The 24,216-nt window shown below is 39.5% G+C and overlaps 1 protein-coding gene across 1 annotated transcript; it reads right to left on the reverse strand.

Annotated features, from left to right (window-relative positions):
- Window positions 1-2,105: 2,105 nt before the first annotated feature.
- Window positions 2,106-9,883, reverse strand: LOC136281228 (protein mono-ADP-ribosyltransferase PARP15-like). The gene is made up of 6 exons (XM_066167538.1): window positions 9,778-9,883; window positions 6,300-7,455; window positions 5,836-6,018; window positions 3,886-5,350; window positions 2,880-3,215; window positions 2,106-2,478 (listed from the first exon to the last, which is right to left on the reverse strand). The coding sequence occupies exons 1-6, from the start codon at window positions 9,792-9,794 to the stop codon at window positions 2,201-2,203; spliced, it is 3,435 nt and encodes a 1,144-aa protein (XP_066023635.1). The 5' UTR covers window positions 9,795-9,883; the 3' UTR covers window positions 2,106-2,200.
- Between the last annotated feature and the right edge of the window lie 14,333 nt (window positions 9,884-24,216).

Here is a 24,216-nt window from a genome sequence, read left to right on the forward strand (position 1 = left end):
GCATTTTTCTGTGCCTTTTTGAAATAATTTTTTCTTCTTTGTCGTATCAATGGATTGGTATTTTTCCTTGCGTTTCTGAATTAATTTCTTCTTCTCTGTACCATCCAAGGATTGGTAATTTTGTCAGCGTTTGCAAGATGATTCTTTCTTTTTTGTAGGATCCATTGTTGAATATCTCTTTTGAATCTCTTTTACAAACCTTTTTTGGCAACAGGTTCCATGCTGTCATATACATGTTTGTTTTCTGTGTTTTCTCGCCATATTCTTCCTTTCATTTTCACTAATTTCACAAGAACAGCAAATAAATTGTATATCATACTCTATAGTCTGACATTGCTGTTTATTTTGAATAATATCATGAATCGCCTCTACAAGTTTGTTTACACCACTGATGTGTTTTATGTGTTTCATTGCGGGTGAATTACCATCTTCATATTTCAGAAGTGAAAACAATCTTACTGTAGCATTTTGTTAATAAATACAAGCTGCATAGTAACTTGAAATCCACATTAAAAATTCTGTTTTCCCATTTTTCCTTAAAATCAAGGTCTCTAAAGATATCCTGCTTTCAGGTAATTTAGTTAATTTTCTGTGACTTAGTTTATCAACATCTACATTTATCTTAATGCCAAAAATTGTAACACTGTTATGAATACAAATAGATGCTGAATGATGTTCATTTTGCACTATGATGTTAAGCTGAGTTCCATTTTGAATAATTGCATCGAAAGTATTTGAGTTCTAGTAACCACAAGGTGAAATGATCGAGTAACATATAGAATAAGAGCTATGGCAAAGCAGTGGTGGTTTTTGAAACAATTCTGTTGATCTGATGGTGTATTTAATATATCTTTTACACTGTTGCTTGCCATCATGTCATATTTTGTAATATGTAACCCTTTCAGTTCCTTCACAACAGTTACTCCATATAAACTTGGAAAGTATTGCACTCAGTGGTCTGCAGATGATATATCTAATAGTATATACGTCCCTTTAGTATGCCTCTTACCATAAATATCTCTAGCATGAGAGTCAAACACTTCAAAATGGCAATTGTCAGCACAGTAAACAATACTAACAGCAATGCAACCAACTGTCAAAATAAGCGACCTGTATTGTTCTGATATCAGTGACTCAAAAGCTCTTTTGAGGCCCATACAGTATTGATATCTCTCAATGGTAGTCTCACCATGGACATTATCAGTGTAACTTGCACTGTATTCTAGCTGGTAATTTTCCTGCAATACTGTAAGCATTGTTGGTAATTCTGTTAGCAGTAAGAATGATTGTCTTGCTAGTTTTGACAAACTGCTGTATAGCTGATAGCCAATAGGCCCTATTTGTTTCAAGTCCCCAGGGTTATGAAATTAGAAGATCCTCGCAGCTAAGAACACTACTGAAACTAGTAGTTGTAAGTAGGACCTGAAAAAAATTTCAGGCCCGTACGGGATTTACAACCATTGATGACAATGAAAACAAAAAAAACAGTCAGGATATTTAACATAGGAGTTAAGCTGAGATATTTACAGTTCAAGTCGTTTCGCTGAACATCCTTCTCTTTATCCAATGTGGTGCTTTGCTTGTTGTTGTTTTCCTCAACATCCAAGTTCTGCTCATCAGGATCCGTGATTTTTTCAACATCTGAGGTATTCAAATGTTTCAAAGTTTTCAACGCTTTCAAGTTATAGAATTCGTGGAACGACCTGTTTCGAAATCGCTCGACATCTCAGTAGTGTGGGCTTACCACGAATGGTGTGTGCGTTTGTATGTGAAAAGAGCGTTTACGGCATTATTCTTTCCGGAGATTTCTCCACAAAACACGATTTCATTCTGTTTACGTTGAGTTGTTTGCGAGAAATGGCTTTCAGGATGTTGCAATTCTCATCCACAGTTTCCAGGCTCGTCGCTAGTAACCCCTGGAACTTTTGGTGCGAAAACTATTCACTGAGCGACCAAATACGACGAAGAACGGCTTGCATTTTTAAACACGAGCTTTCCTAGGGAAGCTCGAGTAATAATAATTTAAACTCATCCTGTACATTTTATCAATTGGTTACACCGCTTGTCATTGGATTGCACGTAAGGCTTAACGTGACCTTCAAAGCTGAGCCTGAAAACTGGGTCGTCTTCTTAAGATAGCAAGAGAGAACGTGTCCGGTGTTGGCCAATACTTGTATGCACAGTAGCTATTAAGCCTGAATCAGAACGTAATGAGGTATTCGGGGTAGCACTGGCTGTCAGCGAAGATAACGAAAGATCCTGGATTTTCTGTATCGTCTACAACAGAATCGTACAAAATTTCCGGCCGTAACCGATCCCTTGGGGGAGGCACAACTAACTTTGGATTTCCTTGACAACACCTTCCAACGAGGACACGGGCAAGGTACATGTATCGACTTTCATCATTACTCGGAGTGGTGTACAGCTGGGAAAAAGAAGCAGCTGTGGCAAAATAAACACCCCTACCAAGGCGAGCTCCTGCAAGCAAGAATAGATGTACTGATCGTAACGAGAGGGTACAATTCTGTTTCCAATAGAAAAGATGGAAGGGGCGTGGGAGCGGTTCTAGTGCATTAAGAATAATGCGGCAAGCTTCCCAGATAATTTTCTCCGATTTTCAAACCCAGAGAGTGACACCTTGCTAATATTTAAAAATGAAAGGTACGCTTAGCAAAGAGGTAAAGGACTGTAAACTTGGGTAGCCTGCATGTTAAAACTTGAACGTTTGACGTTTGTCCAGGCTACCTGAACAAAAAGCGGGAGGTATATAAATCAAACAGGGCAACTCGTCGTTAACCTGATGACTCAAGATTGAGTGGCAAGAAATCTGCATCCCATGTCAGGCCAGACTAGCCGTTAAACTACATATATTCTCTCACCATGCACCTGCCCTGAGAAGTTCCTGTTAAACCCTTGAGAATTGATTTTCTTCACGTTATTATAGGCCGTTCCATGAAACAGTTGAAGCTCATTGTTGCCTCCATTGTCTTTGTCCATTTTCTGTTTCCTCAGCTGATACGCCTTGTAAAGCAGGGGATTTTGAATTCGCTCCACTTTCTTCACGGCTACTGAGTTCACAGTCGTTGTAAACATCTGCACAACACTCTGAAACTCGGAAGACTGAGATTGAAGTTTTACTGTATGAACGGTGATCTCATTCCCGTTTGCCTCCTTTGGCATAGCCTCCCAGTGATTTGGCAGTGATATTCCTCCAGCTTAAATAGACAAATATACCAAGATGATAAAATTTCCATAATTAAATTTTGAATTTAGGGTACATCTATGTATACCTAAATAATTTGGACTCACTTGCAATTGAATTATATACAATACTCGCATACCGTGTTACATGAAAATTTGTGCCTCTCTATTTTTTGCGAATTTTGCGAATTGTCGTCAATCCTCAAGGAATCAATTCCCGTAAAAGAGAAAGATCTTTCAAATTAAATTAACGGTCCAAAATTTGAAACCTCCAATCTGACAAAATGAAGTATGCAAGCAAGTCGTCGGTCTATTTTTCTTCATATTCGGGTCTATCCACAATCGAATCATTTGACGTGTGACTTTCCTTTGTAAAACTAACCAGGTTAGAGAATTTAGACGATAACTTTTTTTTTCTGTGTGGGAATATATATTTTTTTAATATTCTGTTTCTTGCACAAACAATTTTCAAAAATTACATGTAGTTTTCAGAAGAAATTGGTTTCAAACAGAGCTGCAAAAACCGGTTTTTAGAAGACAGAAATAATCAGTTATAATCCACAAAATGAAACTTTCGAAAAGAAGTGGCAAAAATGGCTATAACCTATTTTGCTCATCTGCATATAAATAATTCAAATATTTTGCAAAAGACGTCATCGGCTGAGGAACTGCTTCAACCCTTACCTTCGCTTGTCCCCACAACCTTGCGGCTGATTTTTATCTTCTCTCCTGATAAGCTGCCTTTTCCTGTGTTGTCCCTAAAATGCAGTTGAAACTGATCTCTACGAAGTCCAACAGTCACATTTGGATACTTTTTTCTAAATGCTTCCTCGATCTTTGCGTTTTTAGTCGAACTAAAACGTCTCGTTTCACCATGTAAGACGTATCTCCATTCCACGTGACCAGCCAACAATTTTGCGTACTCGTGGGTTCTCATTTTTTTGCATCTTTCATTTAGCTCGACCCAGATTTCACCGACAATTGCAGCAACATTATTGGCTTCTCCTCGAACTTCAACTCGATTTCCAGCAGGTTCTATTTTCAGCTCAATGTCTCGTTTTCTGCAGCTTTGTAGCAGACGATGAACCTGCCTATCGGACAGCTGACTTACAGATTCATAGTGAATGACTTGTGTTGTGCAACCTTCAGAGAAACCTTCCTTTAAAGCTGCTAAAGCTGTTTTCACAGTCTCATCATCTGCAGCAGTCACTGAGATATGAAAGGTTGAAGTACTGGTACACGACACTGGTTGAGGTGATTTCTTCTTCGCCGAAACACTTCTCAGTGGGTTTGATTTTTTTGTTGCTGTTGTCGTTGCTGGCAAGCTTGACTGCTCAGCTGAATCAACAACCCGTTTGTGCTCTTTAACAAAGGTCTTCAACATTTCTTTTACAAAAATCACAATTTTAATTCGGGAAAAACTTGAGCAAACTACACCTACGTTTCCCAAAGCTTGAAAGGTCAGAAGTGCTGAATCTGAAGCAGTCATGTGATATGCTCCTGTTCCAATGGCAGGAATGGCTATGGAATGAAGACCTTTCGAATGAGCAAGGTAGAGACACTTTTCAAGGCAGGCTTGGAGATGCTGTTTATCTGAAGACCATGGTACCAAGTGGATAATATTACTTACTGGCAAGTTCCCGCCACTAGTCATCACAACCGATCCACCTGGTTGGGGTCCAAGATCCATGCACTCTTGTACCACGCGCCCTCCAGCAGCTCTTGCCACTGCTTTACTAAGTGCCCCAGCTCTGGACAAGTCCATGTCTTTTCCAATGATGTTAACAATGGCATCCACCCTCTGTTCTGTAAGATTACCCTCAACGACCTCAATCTTCTTCCACCATGTTTGAGCCTCAACAGTATTTCCTGACTTAGCAACACTTCCACGGCGTAATTGCAAACTTCTCATCTCCTGTTGGAAGACGGCAATGAGACTTTGATCCTGGTCAAAGATGATGAAGCGAACGTCCTTTACAGAAGAATGTGGCTTGTTGTCAAAGAAACTGACCACTTCGCCTAACATAATCCTTGAAGCTTCGTGTGTGGGGAATTGTAAATTTCCAGTTCCAATCATAGGGAAAGCAATGGAAGTTACACTGAGCTCATCGGATTTGTGGAGTGATTTTTGAACAATGGATCTTAATGACTAGATGGGAAAGAATAGAACAGCCAAAATGAACTTGATTGAAGTGGTTTCCTTAATGAGTAAGACTGGAAGACATAAAAGTTTATGAGTAACCGGGTTATAAAAAGAAATGGTTCGTGTGGTGTTAGCGAACATATGTACCCCAGCTATGAATTATAAGTAGAATGAATCAGAGGGAAAACTTTCTAAAGATCCTGGGCTGCTACGTCCCTTGAAGAGGAGGGGGTGAACAAAATTAATAGATGTGGGACTAGCGTTTGAAACGTCTGTTTCAGAAACTCTTTACGGTGGCCAATTTACATCATCAACTCAGTTGGTAAAAAAAAATCATAAATGAATTGTTCGTACTCCAACTTATGCTGAATAGTCCTCGTCAGCTAAAGTAATTTGCCTCGTGCCTTATATAGCAGAAATTCGTAATTGTTTAAATCAGTCCTTAAATGTCTAAAGCTGCAATGAATTTTTTCTCTGAAAATTGTACCAACCGGTTCTCCGTTTCCATTATTCCACTTAGCACAGTAAGTGTGAATCACGTGAGTACAAGGCAATTGAAATCCCGGTAAAACTTGAATCTCTCCGGGGTTTTGTGTCACTAATCGCATTCCTGGACCGGCAGCACGCCTGATCGACCTCGTGCATGCTCCTTGGGAGGCCACCACGATATCGGCCTGAAAAATAAGTGCGAAAGTAAAAGTGTAAGATGATTACTATTGTAGTGTATGACGTCCCTTATTGGTTTTACTCTCTTAAGAGACGGGAATTAAGCGGAAGCTATTTTATCAAGGGGGAATCTTTCAAGACGTAAAGTATTCCCTGAGCAACAAAATAGCAGATCACACAAAGTGTCCATGGTGATCTTGCGTATGACTGCATGGCCAGGGTAGATTCAAATCATGTAGAGACGTCATAATAATCTTGCCTCAGGGAGCAGCAAAGAAATGAAATTTACCTGTTCTTTGACAATATCCCCAGTTCTCCATGAGATGCTATGTCCCTGGGTCGTAACACAGAATGAAGCACTGCTCTGTTTAACCAAGCTCGAAGCAGCATTGTCTTCCGTCACCTCGTCATCTTCGCTCTCTGTAGAATCTGATTCAAAAAGTGCTGTCTCGATTGCAAGCCTCTCCGTTCCAATTTCGGCCATCTTTTTTTCGATACAAATTACACATTTCAGGTCCTTTTCGATCTTTTCCGTAAGATTACCTGTATTGCCATCGGAAACGAACTTTTCAAGGCCTGCTTGGCTTAGTTCAAGTTTTTTAGTCACGAATCCTTGCATAAGGTGATCCAGCATATGGCTTGCGGGATTCAAACCGTCATCTCGTCCCGAAAGGATGAACTCACGACCATCATGTCCGTCAAGGATCTTGATGTCATATGTCGTTTGTATGGCGATCAAATTTCTTTTGCAATGCTCTCTTAAATATCTCTTGATTTGCTTTGAGGGGCATAAGAAATTCTTTCTTGATATTTTCACGGCTCTCTCTTTGATGAACAACTGCAACTTTTTGATGGAAAACTCAACATCTCTCGAGAGACCCCCGAGCCATGTTTTGCCAGTTTCATCTCTTCGAATTGCAACTGTACCACCTTTTACGATCTCGTCGCAGATCTGGTCCCATTCAGGCGTAGTTGTTAATACAAGATCTTGATCTTCGATTTTAAGAACGGTTTGTGCTGTAAATCTTCTAATAAGATTGTATGCCTTCTCCGCTTGTTCTGATGAAATTCCAGTTACCTTTGCGGCGACGACGCGCGAAGTTGACTCGTCTTTCTCGAGGACAAACACAGCGTCTACCTCATTTTCTTCCATTTCGACTTTGATTGCTTGCGATGCTGTATTAGTGTTAAGCACTTTCAAGATATAAGGAGGAAACTGTAATGTCATGTCAGTTACCTCAGAGTCCAGCATACAATATCTTGCAATGGCATCTGTTACCTCGTCTGTCGGTCCTCCAAATAATATTTCGCCTCTTTCTTCGTCAATCCTCACTATCAACTTTTCGAATTCTTCTTGTAGCTTGTCCTCGAAGTTAATTTTTTTTAGCAGCTGAATTTTTTCTTTTGAGACATTTTCCGTCCGATAGCCATCTTGATTTTTCTTGCTGAAAGGAAATAACAAAGAGCACAATCAGTGGTGAGCAAGCAGAGGCAGCCAATGCGGAAGGCAAGCTACGGTATCATGTTCGATAATGGCTGGTCAAACAGCTTCAGTTGATCTTTCATAGTTAGTAGACGTCCAACATGACCTGAATAGCAATCTCCTACGTTGATGCTGGAAGTAGAAAATATCCAAAGGAGAGCTACACGTTTTATCTGCAAGAACTCTGAACTCTCTTACAAGGACAGACTCTTGAACCTTAACCTCCTACCTATCAACTACTGGCTGGAACATCTTGATTTATTATAATTTCTCTATAAGTGTATTTCCGGAATTATTGATATTAATTTAGATAACTTTGCTCAATTCTGTTGTGGCGTTCCCATCGGGGATCTTCTGGGCATTTTCTCAACAACATAACCGCTAAAACATCTCTTTTCCGTGATTCCTTCTTCATCCGAATAGCTAATCTGTGGAATGCATTACCTATCGCTATAAGATCGGGGGTAAAGTTAATTCCTTTTAAGAAAAAGGTAAAATAGTTTTTTTTTTATAATAGACTAAGTTCAGTGTTCAATCATGATGACATTCGTTCTTATAAGTTAGTTTGTCCGAAGTGCTGCCGTGCTAATACTGCAACACGTTGTTCTTGTTAATTTTACATATATTTTTTTTCTTTTTTTCTTTTTTTCTTTTTTTCTTTTTTTCTTTTTTTCTTTTTTTCTTTTTTTCTTTTTTTCTTTTTTTCTTTTTTTCTTTTTTTCTTTTTTTCTTTTTTTCTTTTTTTCTTTTTTTCATTATTATTTTTATTGGGGTTCCAGGGAATGGGTTTTCAATTTTTTAGGGGAGTGGTTGGGTGGTGGGTTTACCCAGCAGGGAACCTAGGGTTCTATGATATGCCCACCTGTCTCAGGGCGAATTTTGTAAATAAATAAAAATAAACAGAAAAATTGACTAAATTAAATGAGCAGGGATTCTTTGATACTGTTCCACGTGTTTATTCAACGTACCATAATTTCTACACAAGTTATTTCATGGAGGCCGGAAATAAAGTCTTGACAGAAATACTTCCTACCTCCCAATAACGATAGATGAGAAAGCATAAATTTTTTTTCGCCTGTCTTCCGCCTCATAGACCCGCTTGTGGCACAACTTCTTGTTTGGTGTTTTCAAACGCTTCTGATTTGCACCAAAAACTATTTCAGTAGATATTTAGCAAGTATGAGTCCTCCATTTCGAGTTGTCATGACAACGCTTAATGTCTGTAGTGTTAAGCTGAATTGAGAGTTTTTTCCCTTCTGCAAGGGCTTCAGTGGAATCGAATTTATTCGCGCTCAACTTTCATGTCACAGTTTTTTTAAGACCATCCTATAAATATTAGGGACCTTAGAAAGTCAGGACGGCAACGTCAAGGAAGACTTCGATTAAAAAATTAATTTCTGCCTCTAATCAGAATTTCCAAAATGGCTAAATTTATTTACTGTCTCATACGGCGCCACACCTCAACTTCAGCATAACGTACAAAAGAAGCGTTGAGTTCCAAATGGAAATTTGAATAATTTGCCATCGCGGTTTCGGTTCGCAAACGATGCAAATTGTGGTGATTTCACGTTGTTGTTTTGTAGAGGACGGCTAAGAAATGCACAAAGTTTTAAATCGCACCTGCTGAGCTATTGTTCTATCAATTAGATCTTTCGTTTTTCCATGTCCTCGATGCCGTCGCCGTCGTAGTTTGCTTCAGAGGGACCTTAAGCAGTCAGAGCGGCAACGTCATGGAAGACTTCGATTAAAAAAAATAATTTCTGCCTTTAATTAGAATTTCCAAAATGGCTGTATACGTATTTGTTTACTGTCTCATACGGCGCCACACCTCAACTTCAGCATAACATACGAAAGAGCATTGAGTTTCAAATGAAAATAAAATAACTTGCCGTCCCGGTTTCGGTCAGCAAACGACGCAAATTGTGGTGATTTCGCGTTGCTGCTTTGCAGAGGACGGCTAAGAAAAGTACAAAGTTTTAAAACGCACCTCCTGAGGTATTGTTTTGCCAATTAGATCTTTCGTTTTTCGTCCTCGATGCCATCGCCGTCGTAGTTTGCTTAAGGTCCCTAAAGTGAACTGATTCGCGCTACGTAACTTAGATGACATAAAAGACGGATTTGAAAATTTTTATTTTACTGCAACAAAAAATTTGGTTTCAAATTGTACTGTTGATGAAGAGCTTTAAAAACTGGGTCTTCGATCTGGTTTGCTTCCTGAAGGTTATGAATATTCTGATCTAGCTCGCATCTCTAGTTATGTTGAATACGAATGTTGTATAATTACCTGCTCTTGCTTCCCATGATTTTTAAGCTTGAAAGAACTGCGAAAATGTACGAATTATTCGTCTGTGTGTGCTTGACTGTAGCTATCCTCCATTGGGTATTTTCCCTTGGTTAGGCTTTCGCGACGGTTATTCGGGAAAGTGTCATTTTCATTTTTGCTCCAATGTACACACATTAGCATAAGTTTTTGAGAAACGCGTCCGGTTTTTCCAAGAAACTTTCCTTAGATAATAACCTGGTGGTGTTTAGTTACTATCTAGGTCATTCAATACCTCGCTACATTTAGGTAAGGCCCAGGCGGTGTGCGCACTCCGATTGCATTGCATTGTGGTAGCTTCATTTTCAATATGGCAGTGAAAGAAGCAGAAATCGGCAAATTTTGACCGAACATTCCGTAAAAGTTAGGTCGTTCCTTTTTCCTTTCACCATAGGTGAATGTACTTTGATTTATTTTGAATGTGTAAAAGTAGCTTTTGTACGTATTTGTCGCGTATTCCATGGTTCTCAAGGACAAACGCAAGCACTGTTTTTTAGTATGTAATTTGATATCGGTTTTCGAGAGGGTCAAATTTGATGTACGTTTTAGTTTGGAGCCTTTCAAAGATTTGGATGGCCGCTTTGATCCTTCTTCAACGGCTCTTACCAAACGCTCTCAAACGCTCTCCAACGATACATGTGTTTCTCGCATTTTAAGTGCTAGTGTTATGGATGAGAAAAGGTCTAAAGTTGCGTTACACAGCGTTACAATTGTATACTGTTTATACCTTTTTACAGTTCCCGGGCGCCATATTGGATTAGTCACCGCGCACACACGATAACGAGGCTGGGGTTGACCCGGCGGTTCTTTCAAACAGCTGATCTGCTGACATTTCACGTTCACCTTTCAATGCGATTTCTCCCTTCAAAATGGTTAATACAACAATATGGAAATTTCGTCATTAGATGACATCCAGAGACTCGAAGCAAAAGATCTCAGGGAGATTTTAAAATCTAATTCAAAATCGACGGGCGGAATTAGAGCCAACTTAGTGTCGAAAATTTTTGCTTTGCTGATATGACACGTCCTTCCATCAAGTAGTGGAGAAAACCGAGAACTTCTTACAGATGTCCAGGACCTAGAACAAAACCAGAGCGACTTCAGATACTAAGCAACTGTGGTAAGGATTTCAGCCCTTGGATGGTCGAGCGATCTCCGTAATTTACCTGAGATTAATTTCATTCAGCTTTACGATTACCTTGTTGTTTCACGAGAATATCGCCACATCGTGTTAAGAGGAACGCATCACAGGAAGTACCACAGAAGTTGTTCAGTATGGCTTAGAAAACGAGGCAAAGGCTGTAGCCCTCTAGGTAGAGGAGATTTGTTATTGCTGCTGTTGTTGATGTGGTACTTGTTGTTGTACCATATTCTTCAGTTAAAGTTGTTCCCATTTTGTTTACCAAGATGTATTTTAGTTTGCCATTTGTACATTGTATCTTATGGGAAACTATACAATAGAGCCTGCACAGCCACTTGATTATAACCTTCTTTCTATCAACCCATGAGGGAAACTGTAACAAACAGATGTCATAATATTTTGAAACCCATCTGGCCCAGGACAACTTATGCTCGTGATACATTGAAAACCATTTGAGTTCGCGACTCATGGTAATTTATTAGGTGACAAGACAGCATTGAAAGAATCAGACCAAAATATTAGACAATTTAAAAACTCCCAAAAGTGACTGATTCATGTAACTTCTCCCTATAATATCCAAACACTATCCAGCAAACAGATAATGATAATACTGAAACTTACCAGGCAGAAGTTACCTTGATCTTACATCAAATTCTCATAACTTATTTACAAGTAAATGTGTAGCAACTAAAAGGGAGAATTAACAATCAGATCTTGGGTATTTAAGAGTTAAAGGAAGAGAGCAGAAATGCTTCCTCTCAGCTACTGATCTCAGCAATACTAGTCCTTCACACACATTTAAGTTTCTGTCAGTGATAAACATTAAGTGGATTGATATTCCCATTCTTAGCACTCAGAGGCCTTCTGACACAAAGGTTTGCTATACTGGTTCTTATTGCCTTGTGTTAACCAATGCTATGATAATATAATTTTGAGATACCTAAAAGATTGAGAAATATATCCAAATCAAGATATTTATTCTATACTGTTACAGTTACCATAAGATTTGTTTGAAAGAGAATCTTTCAGACCATCGAATCGTATGAGAAATTATTTTTTGCGAGACTTCTATCAAACTTCTTATCATGAGGATAATTTTGTGAATAATGAAATTTAGTGTCAGTTCATCTTTGTGTTGAGAACTCTTTTAGTTGGTGAAACTCACTTTTTCTTTTTTCCAATTTGAAGCATCAAATCGATTGATACATAAAGCACACAAAATATTATGTGAGAGTTCCATGTGGCATCCATAGTGGATTACTATGCTATCCTGAAAAACAAAAACAACAACTACTGAAAACTGCTTTTGTCACAATTGCTACCAAATTTGTGTCAGTTTTCTGGGTCTGCCATAATAAGTGAAAACTCTGAAGAAACAGTGTCTTGGTTATTTTATTAAAAGCAATTACTTTCCAAGATTTTTTCTGCTAGGAGTGTTTTAGGCAAGCCATGTAGTAAACAGGTGAGCAGTACTGAACTTATTGACTTATTGCCGTTTGTGTCATTTCCCCATCTGTATGTTCTTGAGGTTTGGCAAAGCCGGATGAGATTGTGTTACAAAAAGTAATATTTTGAAGTGCACGCGCAGTTTTTATTGTTTTGAAGTATACTGTCTCTCCCGCAGAAAATAACTCCAGAAATACGTTTCTCAAAGCCTTATTCTAGGTATTCACTATTCTTTCAGCATATTTGAAACTCTGTACGCTTTTATTAAACGTTAAGCGTGACGAATTGGTCTTGAAAGGCGTAAGGCTTCTTCTTTCGCGAATCCCGTTTTTCCGCCTTTAGGTGTATGACATGAAAAATGGTTCTTATATTAGAAGGTCGCTGTCACTGTAATACGTTTGCATGTCAAGGGTCGATTCCCCATTCAATAACTCGCGAATTTGATATTATACACACGGCCATCGGCTGTAAGAGTAATTGCTGCCAAATGAATAGATTCTTGGGTAAGGCTGCAGTTTCGATTTTTTCTGAATCTCTTCAGTTGCCTCTTAACAATAAATTTGTCACGGACGAATAACAGGAGTTGCGCAGGACCGCAAACACTTTCGAAGGAACGGCAACAGACAGTGAATCCCCATTACATTCCACGTTTATTCACGCTATCTTGCTGCCACCAGAGATGTTCACTCGACCGCGACAGAATAAAAATGACTTGCCTTTCATTTTACGACCATGATGCAACGCAATCAGAGTGCGCACACCGCCTGGGTAGGGTCGCGAATTCCCACGTAGACTCTGTGACCCTCTTCCGCAGTATGATTTTATTGTGTCAGCGGTCGTCCCACTTTAGTAATAACTAACTAAGGGGAGCTCAACTTGGGGACTAGGGTTGAATCAGCTCTTAATTATAACCTTTATTGAAAAGGTCATAGACAGGCCTACACAGACTCCCCTGTGTGGTTTTACGTTTGCGACGCAAAAGCCTTTAATTAAAGCTTCGCTCTGACGAGTATGTCTTTGAGCGATTTACCTCTTCTGTATGATATAATCGGAGGCGTTTTGTAAATTGTTTTCAGCAGTGGCTGATTTTGGATGAGGTTCCATTCTTGCATCAGTATTTGTTTTAAATTTTTTAACCCCTGGGTGGTATGCTGTCACAAAAGGCAATATTTTGCCTTTAGTTTTTTTGGTTTGTTTTTTAAGTGTCGGCTGCCTTGCGGCAAACGAGACCTCAGATAACGTTTTTTCAATTAGGCTTTTTGGGTAACCACGTGCTTCAAGTCGTGTTTTGAAGTTACACATGGCCTCCTGGAAATTTCTTTCCGAGGAGTTTGTTCTTAGAGGTCTGATAGCTTCTCCTTTAATAAAGCCTTTCTTAACACCTGGCGGGTGGCAAGATGAATAGTGTGTATATTGAAAGGTCTCGGTCGGTTTGTAGACTGATTTTTCAGAGATGACACTGTTGTACTTTTCAACATGTTTATTATCACTCTGAAAGCGTGTACATATAAGATCTTTCAGCTCTGAAAGCTGATTTTCTATTTTGTCTATCCTGTCGGCATCAGTATTTACAGTGTTCCTCATGGGCGAACGTGATCTCTCACGTGTATTTACATTGTATTGTGATCGAGACTTGGCAATATTAGCCTTTTCAAGTTTGTTCTTGTGACTAACAAGTCTACGCTGATGGAAGCGCACTAGGGCGCTAACGTATTGTTCTTCGGCGTGACTTTTAATAGCGCTTATTTCCTGTCGAAAGGTTTCGTCAGGCGTGACGTTTGCCTTCGCCTTGTATTGAAGCAACTTAGGGCAAGTCTTTTGTTGTAAGTGTCTCTCCAGTTTTAAGATGGAGGTTTCAGTTTTTTGCTTCTTGAACTGGATAGCGCTGATGGTGTCTTCATGTTTCCTCTTCCTTGGCTGCCGCGTGGATCGGCTATTCCTCGGAAGGTTTTCTTTTTGACGGCTTTCTTTTTGAAGGCGTAGACCTTCGTTGCTGCGTTGTTTGGCTAATGCAGCTTTATGCCTTGGCTCGAGTTGTGATGCTGGAGGGCTATCCTCTGGGTCCGATTCTAGGTTCGGATCAGTGTACGTTAATTCCATCTCCTCGTCCAGATTTGGACGGTAGTCTGGCGTTTTTGGTGGCCGCAATGGTGTTTCAAAAGCTGACATCTTTCTCAGGTAAAACTGAAAGTGAAGTATATCGTCTAGTAGGACCGGCGATTTCGATTCTTAAATAATCTCTTCAGCTGTTTTGTTAAGTCAGGCTGTGTTAATCAGGGACAGGCAGAGAAATTCTCAATTCCAATCCCGCCAAAAAGGGTGGAAAACCATCCTTTTATACTTGGGTTACCTGCGGTTAGGATCAACGGTGTTCCGTTTTCATTGGTTCTCTCTGGAGAGTAACCAATCATGTGTTGGTATTTTCGATCCGCGCTTACTTACCTCCTCTTTGAATCTGCCATTCAATTCGCCTTTTCTTAACGTAAATTCTAACAAAATCCTGCAAGGTTTCAACTCAGGGACCCAACTGATCAGAGTAGAGTAATTAATTGTGATACCGCTGGTTGACTGCAGGCAGATCCTTGTTTATTATGGGTCGCGAATTCCCACGTAGACTCTGTGACCCCCTTCCGCAGTATGATTTTATTGTGTCAGCGGTCGTCCCACTTTAGTAATAACTAACTAAGGGGAGCTCAACTTGGGGACTAGGGTTGAATCAGCTGTTAATTATAACCAGCGGCAAGAATCCCGCGCTATTACTTAAAGTCACGTCCCTATCAGGGCTCATTGACCTTGCCTTGCTAACGAGATGTCATCCGAATTTTTTGCAACGCGGGCTACTGGCCTTAGCTGTAATCCAAATAGTTCTGGCAAACAATCTACGCTAGTTAAAAAGGAAATCGAGTTTCTTCATGCAAACCTCTGCGAGGTACGCGTTGATAGTGACTACGGTTACGGGTTTTTAGATGGGACAGAGGAACGGAAGGAAGATCTCATTGAGCAATTCACCACATTGAATTCTAAATGTTTTGTGCACTCCACAACAGAGGTCAAAGAAAGGTCGCGGAGATCATCCGAAAATGGTATTTTCAATCTTCTTTACTTTTTCTTTTGAGCATTTTAGGTTTGCAATTTTCGGGAAAAGGAAAACGATTGCGCAAAACAGAGGACGAATACAGTAAAGGCAGGCCATGCCAGGGTTTTCATGTTTATATTACAAAACAACTTGACCTTTCGCTGCCTTTTGTTTGTTTAAGGCGGAAATATTCTAGTCATTTATGGAGCCCAGATGCGACGTCCATATTTTAATGAAGAAATGAAAGCGAAATATTATGTCGCAACAGTTCAATAAAATTTAGCCATCAAGTGGCCAGGATTTTAATTTCGGTAATTATCCGAAGGCATCTACAGTATCTGTTCCACACGTGCGTTGACAGACTATTGCACAACTTCCACCGGTGAGAAAATGAGTACGAAGAAATGCTAAATCATCGTCATAAAAGTCAACAATCATTCACGGTTGTCAAGATTTCGCGACTATTTAATAAAGCGTTTTTCTTAGTCTAAAAATGATCACATTTTTTTCTTTAACCTCGGCCCGAAAGGTTTTTAACAGTTTACATGGGTTTGGAAGAAAAGACAAGGCGCTGTGAAAAACATGCGCGTGTGGACCGGATCTGTTTCGTTTGCACTCTTTTTCCTTTTTTTTTTGAAAAACAAAGAAAGCAGCCCAAAATTATGAAAGCTTGAGTCTCCAGAAATCTTTAATTTACCAAAATCAAGTTCCAAGAATGACACGAAGGTAGAAACATAAAACAGTTGATGTCTGGGGAGTAAATTATTATACGAAGGTAAATAAAGATCTATAGAGTAAAAAATACATTTGAAATAATGAAAAAGATAGCGAGTTTTCAGGATTCATTACACATAAAATAAAACACAAGGGAGAATTTCCGAACATACTTGGAAAACACCGGGCTCTGGGGTCTGTGGTTAACATAAAAAGAAAACTTAATAAATGTCGTTTTGACAGCCTCTTTATAAAATACTCCAGTCGCAAGTGCCGGAAATCTCATTTGGAAAAAAAAAATCATCTTTTTTGTTTTGCGGAAAGTTTTTCAATATTTCAATAATCGCGCTATGTAATAGCTTTGTAAAATCTCTCTTTATGATGTCGGTAGTTTCGTCTTTTTTTAGTACAACCCATGTTTGAGCAAAAGTCTGGCAACCTTCCTATTGCCTGTCTGGCCCACCCATTCTCAGTGGTAACCGTGGAAACAAGACATTGCCTGCATGGACCAAAGGCGGTAAGGATACTATTGACACGGTTTGCTACGACATTTTCAAAAACGTGGCATAGAGTGCTTAGAACCTTATCATTACTTTCTATTTCTCTATGAAAATATAGGATTCTCGAGGTGGAAAGAAACAGAAACCTCAAAATACCTCCGGACACGATTACTTAGCCAGCTCCGGAGGTTACATCAAAGTTCAAGGATCAAGAAAACTCGACTGCCCAGCAAGTCTGCAAGTGCGAGCTATACGGCTGTACACTGATTATACTTTAGAACCTGAAGAGTGCTCGTCAAAGAAAGGTCTACGGAAGGCAAAAGCCGGGATTCTCAAGAGTTTAAAGGATGACAAGCAGACGGGAAAGCGCCCAAGAACGACGACAAGATTCTATTTCAGGCTTCCCCTTAGTACAGCACACAAGGTACATCCTGTCGGTGAGGCCGCCACAATAGGTCACTCCATCCATCCGAAAATCGCAAGCAAGATCCGCGAGCTGGTTAGTGAAAATATAACTAGTCCAGATGTGGTACGGAAATGCTTGGAGCAGTACGTCGACAAAGAAATGTTTGGAAGTCATGAAGGTCATCAGAAACCCCGAAAGTCGAACCGACGATATTACCCCAGTCGCCAGGATTTGCGAAGTCATATCGCTCGAGCAATCAGCCCCAGCAAATACTGCGGTGATGATCAAGAGTCACTAAAGCGCAAAATTGAGCAATGGAGGCGTGACTCCCCATCATCCAAGTTCTACTTCAGGACAAGGGACGAGGTCAAGGATGGCGACGAGACAAAGTTTTTGTTCGTACACCAAGAAGAATGGCAGCGGAGGCTTCGCCTCAGGTATGGCAGTGACCTTGTACTTATGGATGCCACCTACAAAACGACTAAGTATGCGATCCCTTTGTTTTTCGTGTGTGTCCACACCAATGTGAGTTATAAGGTTGTAGCCGAATTTCTCTGCCAGAACGAGGACAATGAATGCATCGCGGAAGCCCTTAATATCATCAAAAGCTGGAATCCTACGTGGAAACCAAAGTATTTTATGGTAGATTATTCGATGGCGGAAATAAATGCTATCGAAAGCGAATTCCCAGATGTTGCGGTATACATATGCGATTTTCACCGCGAGCAGGCGTGGCAGAGATGGGTCAAAGCCGGCAAAAATGGACTGACCGTAGGGGAACAAAAGATGTTTCTAGAACTGATGCAAGCAATTGCTCGTGCTCGTTCGGAGACGTCCTACAAGAAGGCCGTGGAAAGCCTGAGAAAGTCGACGTTGTACTTAGGAAATCCCAAAGTACAAGAATACTGCGGGAAGGTGTGGTTGGACTGTTCCGATCGTTGGGCTCATGCATTTCGTGTTCAACAGGCCGTCAACATCGTGAATACCAACAATGGAATTGAAGCGCAGAATAAGTTGTTCAAATACAGGTATTTGCCTGGATCACTCGACAAATCAGTTTTTGGAATAGTGGTGATGATCGTAGAGTCGTTTATCCCTGATTCCTACCAACACTACCTGGACACCAACCTTCAGCTGAGTGGTTCTTATCGTGAATTCAAGCGCGATATACCTGACTATCTTCACAACCGTCCTCCTCATTTCGTCAAACACTGCCTCAGGAGTAACTTTGGGGCTGCTGAGTTTGCCGAACATGACGTGAAATGTGTCAATTTAGAAAAGGGTGAATTTCTCGTCAAAAGCAGTTCGAACAGTACGAAGCTGTTTGCTGTCAAGCTGTTGGAGCCAAGCTGCAAATGTGAAAGCTGGCGTAAAACGCATTTCCCTTGTAAACACCTTTTTGCTGTTTTCAACTTCTTTGACGAGTGGAGCTTTAACAGCTTACCGCATTCTTACAAAAATAGCGTCTTCATAACTCTGGACACCGTGCATTTTGATCAAGCCGATCCTGACGAACAACCAACCTCGGAACCGAGTTCAACGGACGAGGGAAATGACTATTACAGTCAACTAAGTATGCGGTGCAGAAACAACAGTCCCCACCTCATCTTCCGATGAATATGATGCACCTGCTCAATCCAGTGGCACTTCTTCCCGGCAAAAAATCAACGACAACGAGCAACCTTTAATAACTGAAAAGCTCAGAAAGCGCCTTCAGGAAAGAGTCGATGAATTAAGATCAGCAACATTCGTGGTCGATGATTCAGGTATCCTTGAGAATACTATCACGACTGTGGAATCTCTGCTAAAGGATCTCCGTCAAAGTTCCTCTCTTGAAAATGGCCTTCCTCTTCGACAGAGTCCTGCAAAAAAGAAGCTCAAAGTTACAAAGGTAGACTACCACAAGGTTAAACATAAGACACTTCCCAAACGCAGACGACACAGCAAGAGAAGGAAGGACAGGGGCGTGGTTGTAGACTTGACAAGGGATGAGGGCAATTCCAAAGACAGTGCTGTGGAATTAGAAGAGGTTGGTATAATTCGTTGTTTTCTCACAACGATTGAAAGAACTGTTTATGTCAACGTGTAAAATGTTTATCTTGTATGTGCCAATGTTTTATTTGCAGGTTGACTCGATATGTGATGTGTCTCTTGATGACGATAATGAACTTGAACTGTGTAATGATGCGGATAACGACATGGATAATGATGAGCTAACCGGCACAATTCACGAGAGTTCTGCTCGTATCTCACCAAGGTATAATTCTATCGAATGTAGTAATACAGAACAGTGATCATAACTCTTCGAATATTCTATCAGTTAAGTAGGGAACGATTTATCAACCTTTTAGACTATTCTTTTGATCTACTGTTGTGGTGTATATACAGGCCTTCTCAGCTAGGAGAGTCAGAAGTACAGTTGTGTGACGCAGAGACGAGAGTTAAGACCTTGCAAGTCAACACTGGTATACGCGATTCCGTACTGGAAGTAGGGCCATTCAAAGTAACCCTTTCTGACTTGCTAGCCACTCTTCCTCCTGGCACTTTATCTGCAAAAGAAACACAGAAAATTAAAGAGGAAATCCCTAGTTTTGTAGATGGATGGTTAACGGATACGGTGAGCAGTAATGTTTTCCAGTAACTATTTGAAAGATTAATTTTGTATATCTTCAGTTGTTAAAGTCGTTGTGCTTCTCTTTGTAGATCGTTGATGCTACACTGTGGAAACTAACAAAACTCGACCAAAAAATCTTTGCTGCTGACAGTACCCTTTGTCAGTTGGTGAAACATGGGGCAAGTACCCGTAGATTGTGGATGGGCGAGAGGTTCCATGGAATTGAAAAAATTGTTATTCCAATGAATATCACTGGACATCACTGGACATTACTGGTAAGTTGAGGATGCTATTCATACTGTACATTTTTTTTTATAAAATAGTCATCTCTAAAATTTGTATTATATTCTTTAGATAAATTGAACATTGTACACATGACTCAGGACTTCGTTTTGACGACATAAAATAAATGCGTTCAAAGATTTTAGATAACAAGGAATCTATCCGTGTCTACATTGATCCTATTCATGGAAACAAACATCCAAATGAAATAACAGCAGCTTCCAATCCCAGCCTGTACAGACTAATAAATATCATAAGGTGAGTTTCTGTATTCCCAGCAAGACCCTGTGTTTCATTGTTGTGAGAGTTATGAATGGCCATTGTACTAGCCACATTGTTTTTATGATTTTTCAGCTATATATATATATATATATGAGTAATTAAGTGACTTCATGTAACATAAACTTAACTAAACCTAACTTAATTGATTCCATCAATCACCAGGAATTAGTATTGAGACAATGTTCATAACTCATTTTTGTAGCTATATCCAGTAGCATTTATGAAAATGGTTGCAATCTTTCTGTAGTGAGGCTGCTGACATTAAAACAGGCTGGAAAAGTAAAGAGTGGGCATGCCTCGAGCCACCCCATTTTCAGCAAACTGATGGATTCAACTGTGGAGTACTTATTTGTAAGGTAATCTTTAGAGTAGTATAAAGCATTAGATAAGTGAGCTCATAGGTACCAATTCCATCAATATCTTTGACATTAAACAGTCAAAACATTATGATGTCATTCCATAGCAGTTTTTAAAGAAACATTATCAGAATATTTACATTTTTACATCAACCAATCTTACATCATATATAATATAACTGCAAGATCTATTGTTAGTTTGCCAGGAACTTGTGTGATAACAGACCGATCACAAAGGTCAATGTTTCTATCGAGAGAATGAAGCTTCTATCCAACCTGTTTGGCAGCTGTTACAATGACATTTTGAGGTACAATAATTATGCCTTTCTTATCATTACAATCACCACTGTGTATTGTGTTTAATCCCAAAAAACAAATTGAGAATTAAGTAATCATTTTGAACTTTTACTTCTCTTTTTGGCAGAGGAAGGGATGTTCTTGTTTGCAAGGTGTGTCAGATGGATGACAATGAAGACTGGCTTGGCTGCGATAGATGTGGACAGTTCTTCCATGCTAGTTGTTTAGGAGTGAACTTTGCCACAGCATTGCAAAATCCTTTCTTTTATTGTCCATGATCATACACTTAAAATACACACAAATAACAACCTATCTGGGAGTCTTCTTTTCATTTTTAAAGTATGTGATGGAGTTGTGGCTCAGCTTGTTGAAATTTACATTCAAGGGGAAAAAATTGTGAGAAAGTGTATTTTCTAAAGCAAGCTATATAATTTAAATCATTTTTTTCCAAAGAATATGCAGTAAAAGGGCCCAAGATGTGTACTGTTAAGAGACCAATCATTTAAGTCAGTTAAAATTTGACCGACTGAATGTGATCAGTAATACTTCTTTGTTACAGTCACAGCAAATGTTCCTTGATTTAGGCACTCATTTGCTGAGAAACTGATGAAATAGATATGTCATGTTCATTACACCGTGATTAAGACAAGATTAGGACAAGAACCATGGAACCAATATTTTCAGAAACTGTAATTGTAAAGAAAACAAGAAAGAACCAAAAGGCACACAAACAAGCAAAAGATAAAATACTAAACAAGAACTTACTGAAGAGAAAATTGAAGACATTCTTCCAGAAGCTGGTGATAAAATGCCCTTTTTTACCCTGTATGTTCCAATCTGATTGATAAACCATTTACCAACCATTTACAAGACTAATGGCTGAAGCATTAACCTGTGAAAAATATTATCAAATTGGAGTTGATGATAAAATTAAGAAGGTCCGGTTCTAAATAATTCATATCCTTGTACTGTTAACAACAAAAACAACAAAAAAAACCACTGCATTTCGGGTACAACACGTTTGTCACTGGTTTGTGTATAAACACTTTCTTTCCTAATTCCAAAAGCAATTCCCAGTATCTAAGAGTTATTTGGTGGGGGACAGGGGGATGGGAACCCATGAGAATAGGGAATGGAGGTGTACTGGAGGCAAGAGGGGCAGGAACTGGGTAAAATTTTTAGCAAAATTGCATAAACTTTTGAAATGAAAATAAAACAGAGGCAAGAGCCATTTAATAAGGTTATGGGAATCAGGATGTTCAGACCCCTCTGTCCAACTCCCCCCTCCCTGCAGTAATTTGAAATCCAAGTTTTCCCAGCTCATGCGAACACACTTGAGTCCCCCCTTCACCCACTCAAACTGTTATTGTGAAGGACCTGCTCTTCACCATGACTAATTATTAATATGAAACCATTACATTTCCTTCTGCAATAAGCCAAGAATACCTTACTGGCCAGCTTCTAAAAGCTGCATATTTTTTACGATAATAATGCTTACTTGTTCTTAATTTTAACTGATGTCAACTACTAAGTTTTCAATGGGCCAGTAGACTATCAAACACACGAACCTATTCCTGATCTTAACGGCAAAGTATATATGGCCACCTTGGAAGCTCAGCTTTTTTACTGTATTAAAAATTATACACGGAAAAGTTCTGCAGTTTTCTAATAAAGCATTCCTTTTTACCCATGTACTTACCTCCTCTTTGAATCTGTCATTCAATTCGCCTTTTCTTAACGTAAATTCTAACAAAATCCTGCAAGGTTTCAACTTCGGAACCCAACTGATCAGAGTAGAGTAATCAATTGTGATACCGCTGGTTGACTGCAGGCAGATCCTTGTTTAGTATTACTAAAGTGAGACGACCGCTGACACGATAAAATCATACTGCAGAAGGGGGTCACAGAGTCTACGTGGGAATTCGCGACCCGTTTATTATTACTAAAGTGAGACGACCGCTGACACGATAAAATCATACTGCGGAAGGGGGTCACAGAGTCTACGTGGGAATTCGCGACCCGCCTGGGTAAGGCCTACACATCTGTTAGTTATACACTTTATTATAGTTTTGTTCTGGTTCGTTTTTGTCAATAAGTCTTTCTTTAATTAATGATTATTACAGTAAGTTTGTTATCTCCGATCAATGTGCACGTGTAAATATTCTATTTCAATCGTCGCTACTAGTTATCTCTGCTAAATCGTCGCTGCTAGATAATCGCTACAAGCTATTTGCTACCGTTCGCTCCAAGCTATTTACTATCGTTAGGAGCTAGAACAAAGTGAGTTTTTATTTCTTTTACATTTACGTTGTTTACCTTTTGTATGTATTATTGGTATAGTTTTCGTATTCTGTTTTCCGTGCAATCGCTTCATTTTTAGTTAGGTTTATGTGACATTTCGCAACGCATTTTTCTTAGATTAGTTTCTGTTGTATTTTGTTTTAGTTCGAACCACACGCACGCAACCTCAACCGCTACTCTCATCAAGCAAATATCGTCTTAGCGCTATCATCTAAAAATAATAAAGATCACTGTGTGCGTTGGAATTTTCCGCTCATTCTCTCAGGTACAACATCATCTACAACCACCACAGGAGTATGTCACAGTTGACTTAAGGCCAGTTTACATGGCCGTGGTTGAAAAATAAAACGCGTTTACATAAAATCTTACAACCGCGGGTAGTAGGTGAGGTTTCTTGAGGTTGTTGTTGCGCTTGCAATTAAGGAATCTGAGCAGAAGAGTTCCAAGCTCACATTTCGAGAAAGACGAAAGATTAATTCTCGGGAGTTACTACATCACGGGCGACGAGCTGGGAAAGAAGAAAAGAGCGAAATACGAGTGGTCAGCGGGGAAACAAATTTAATACCTCATGTAGAGACATATCAGTTGTAGTTGCATAAAACAATAGTGTTGAAAAGCCGAAATGTTAACAGTATACTTCGCTAAATAAAATTTTAAGCAATTTTTCAAAAGTGTTGATGGCACATATGTCTTTTACTGCCGTAATAAACAATGGAGGCATCAGAAAAGGCATCGGTGGCATCCAGAAAGGCACCAAGAAGAATTATATTTACGTTGCTGCGTGACGTGCGAGACGAAAAAGAGATAACCAAAACCGTGGTCCCCAAATGAATTCTCCCACCTTACCCCAAAAAATTTTCAAATATTTCGCAACTTTACCTGTTCCTATTGGTAGGTCCGGCCGAGCCTTTATGGTCATTGGCCCTCGTATAACCGCTAACTATGGCTTATTAATACAGGTGTTTAGTGTTAAATTGTAAAACTCCCC

This window comes from Pocillopora verrucosa, chromosome 5 (assembly GCF_036669915.1).
Source record: "Pocillopora verrucosa isolate sample1 chromosome 5, ASM3666991v2, whole genome shotgun sequence".
NCBI lineage: Eukaryota > Metazoa > Cnidaria > Anthozoa > Scleractinia > Pocilloporidae > Pocillopora > Pocillopora verrucosa.

Coding starts and splice junctions, on each gene's coding strand:
- LOC136281228 (XM_066167538.1), bottom strand. Junction 5,351..5,835: donor ATAATGGAAACGGAGAACCG/GTTGGTACAATT, acceptor TTTCCCATCTAG/TCATTAAGATCCATTGTTCA. Junction 3,216..3,885: donor GGTTGTGGGGACAAGCGAAG/GTAAGGGTTGAA, acceptor TGTCTATTTAAG/CTGGAGGAATATCACTGCCA.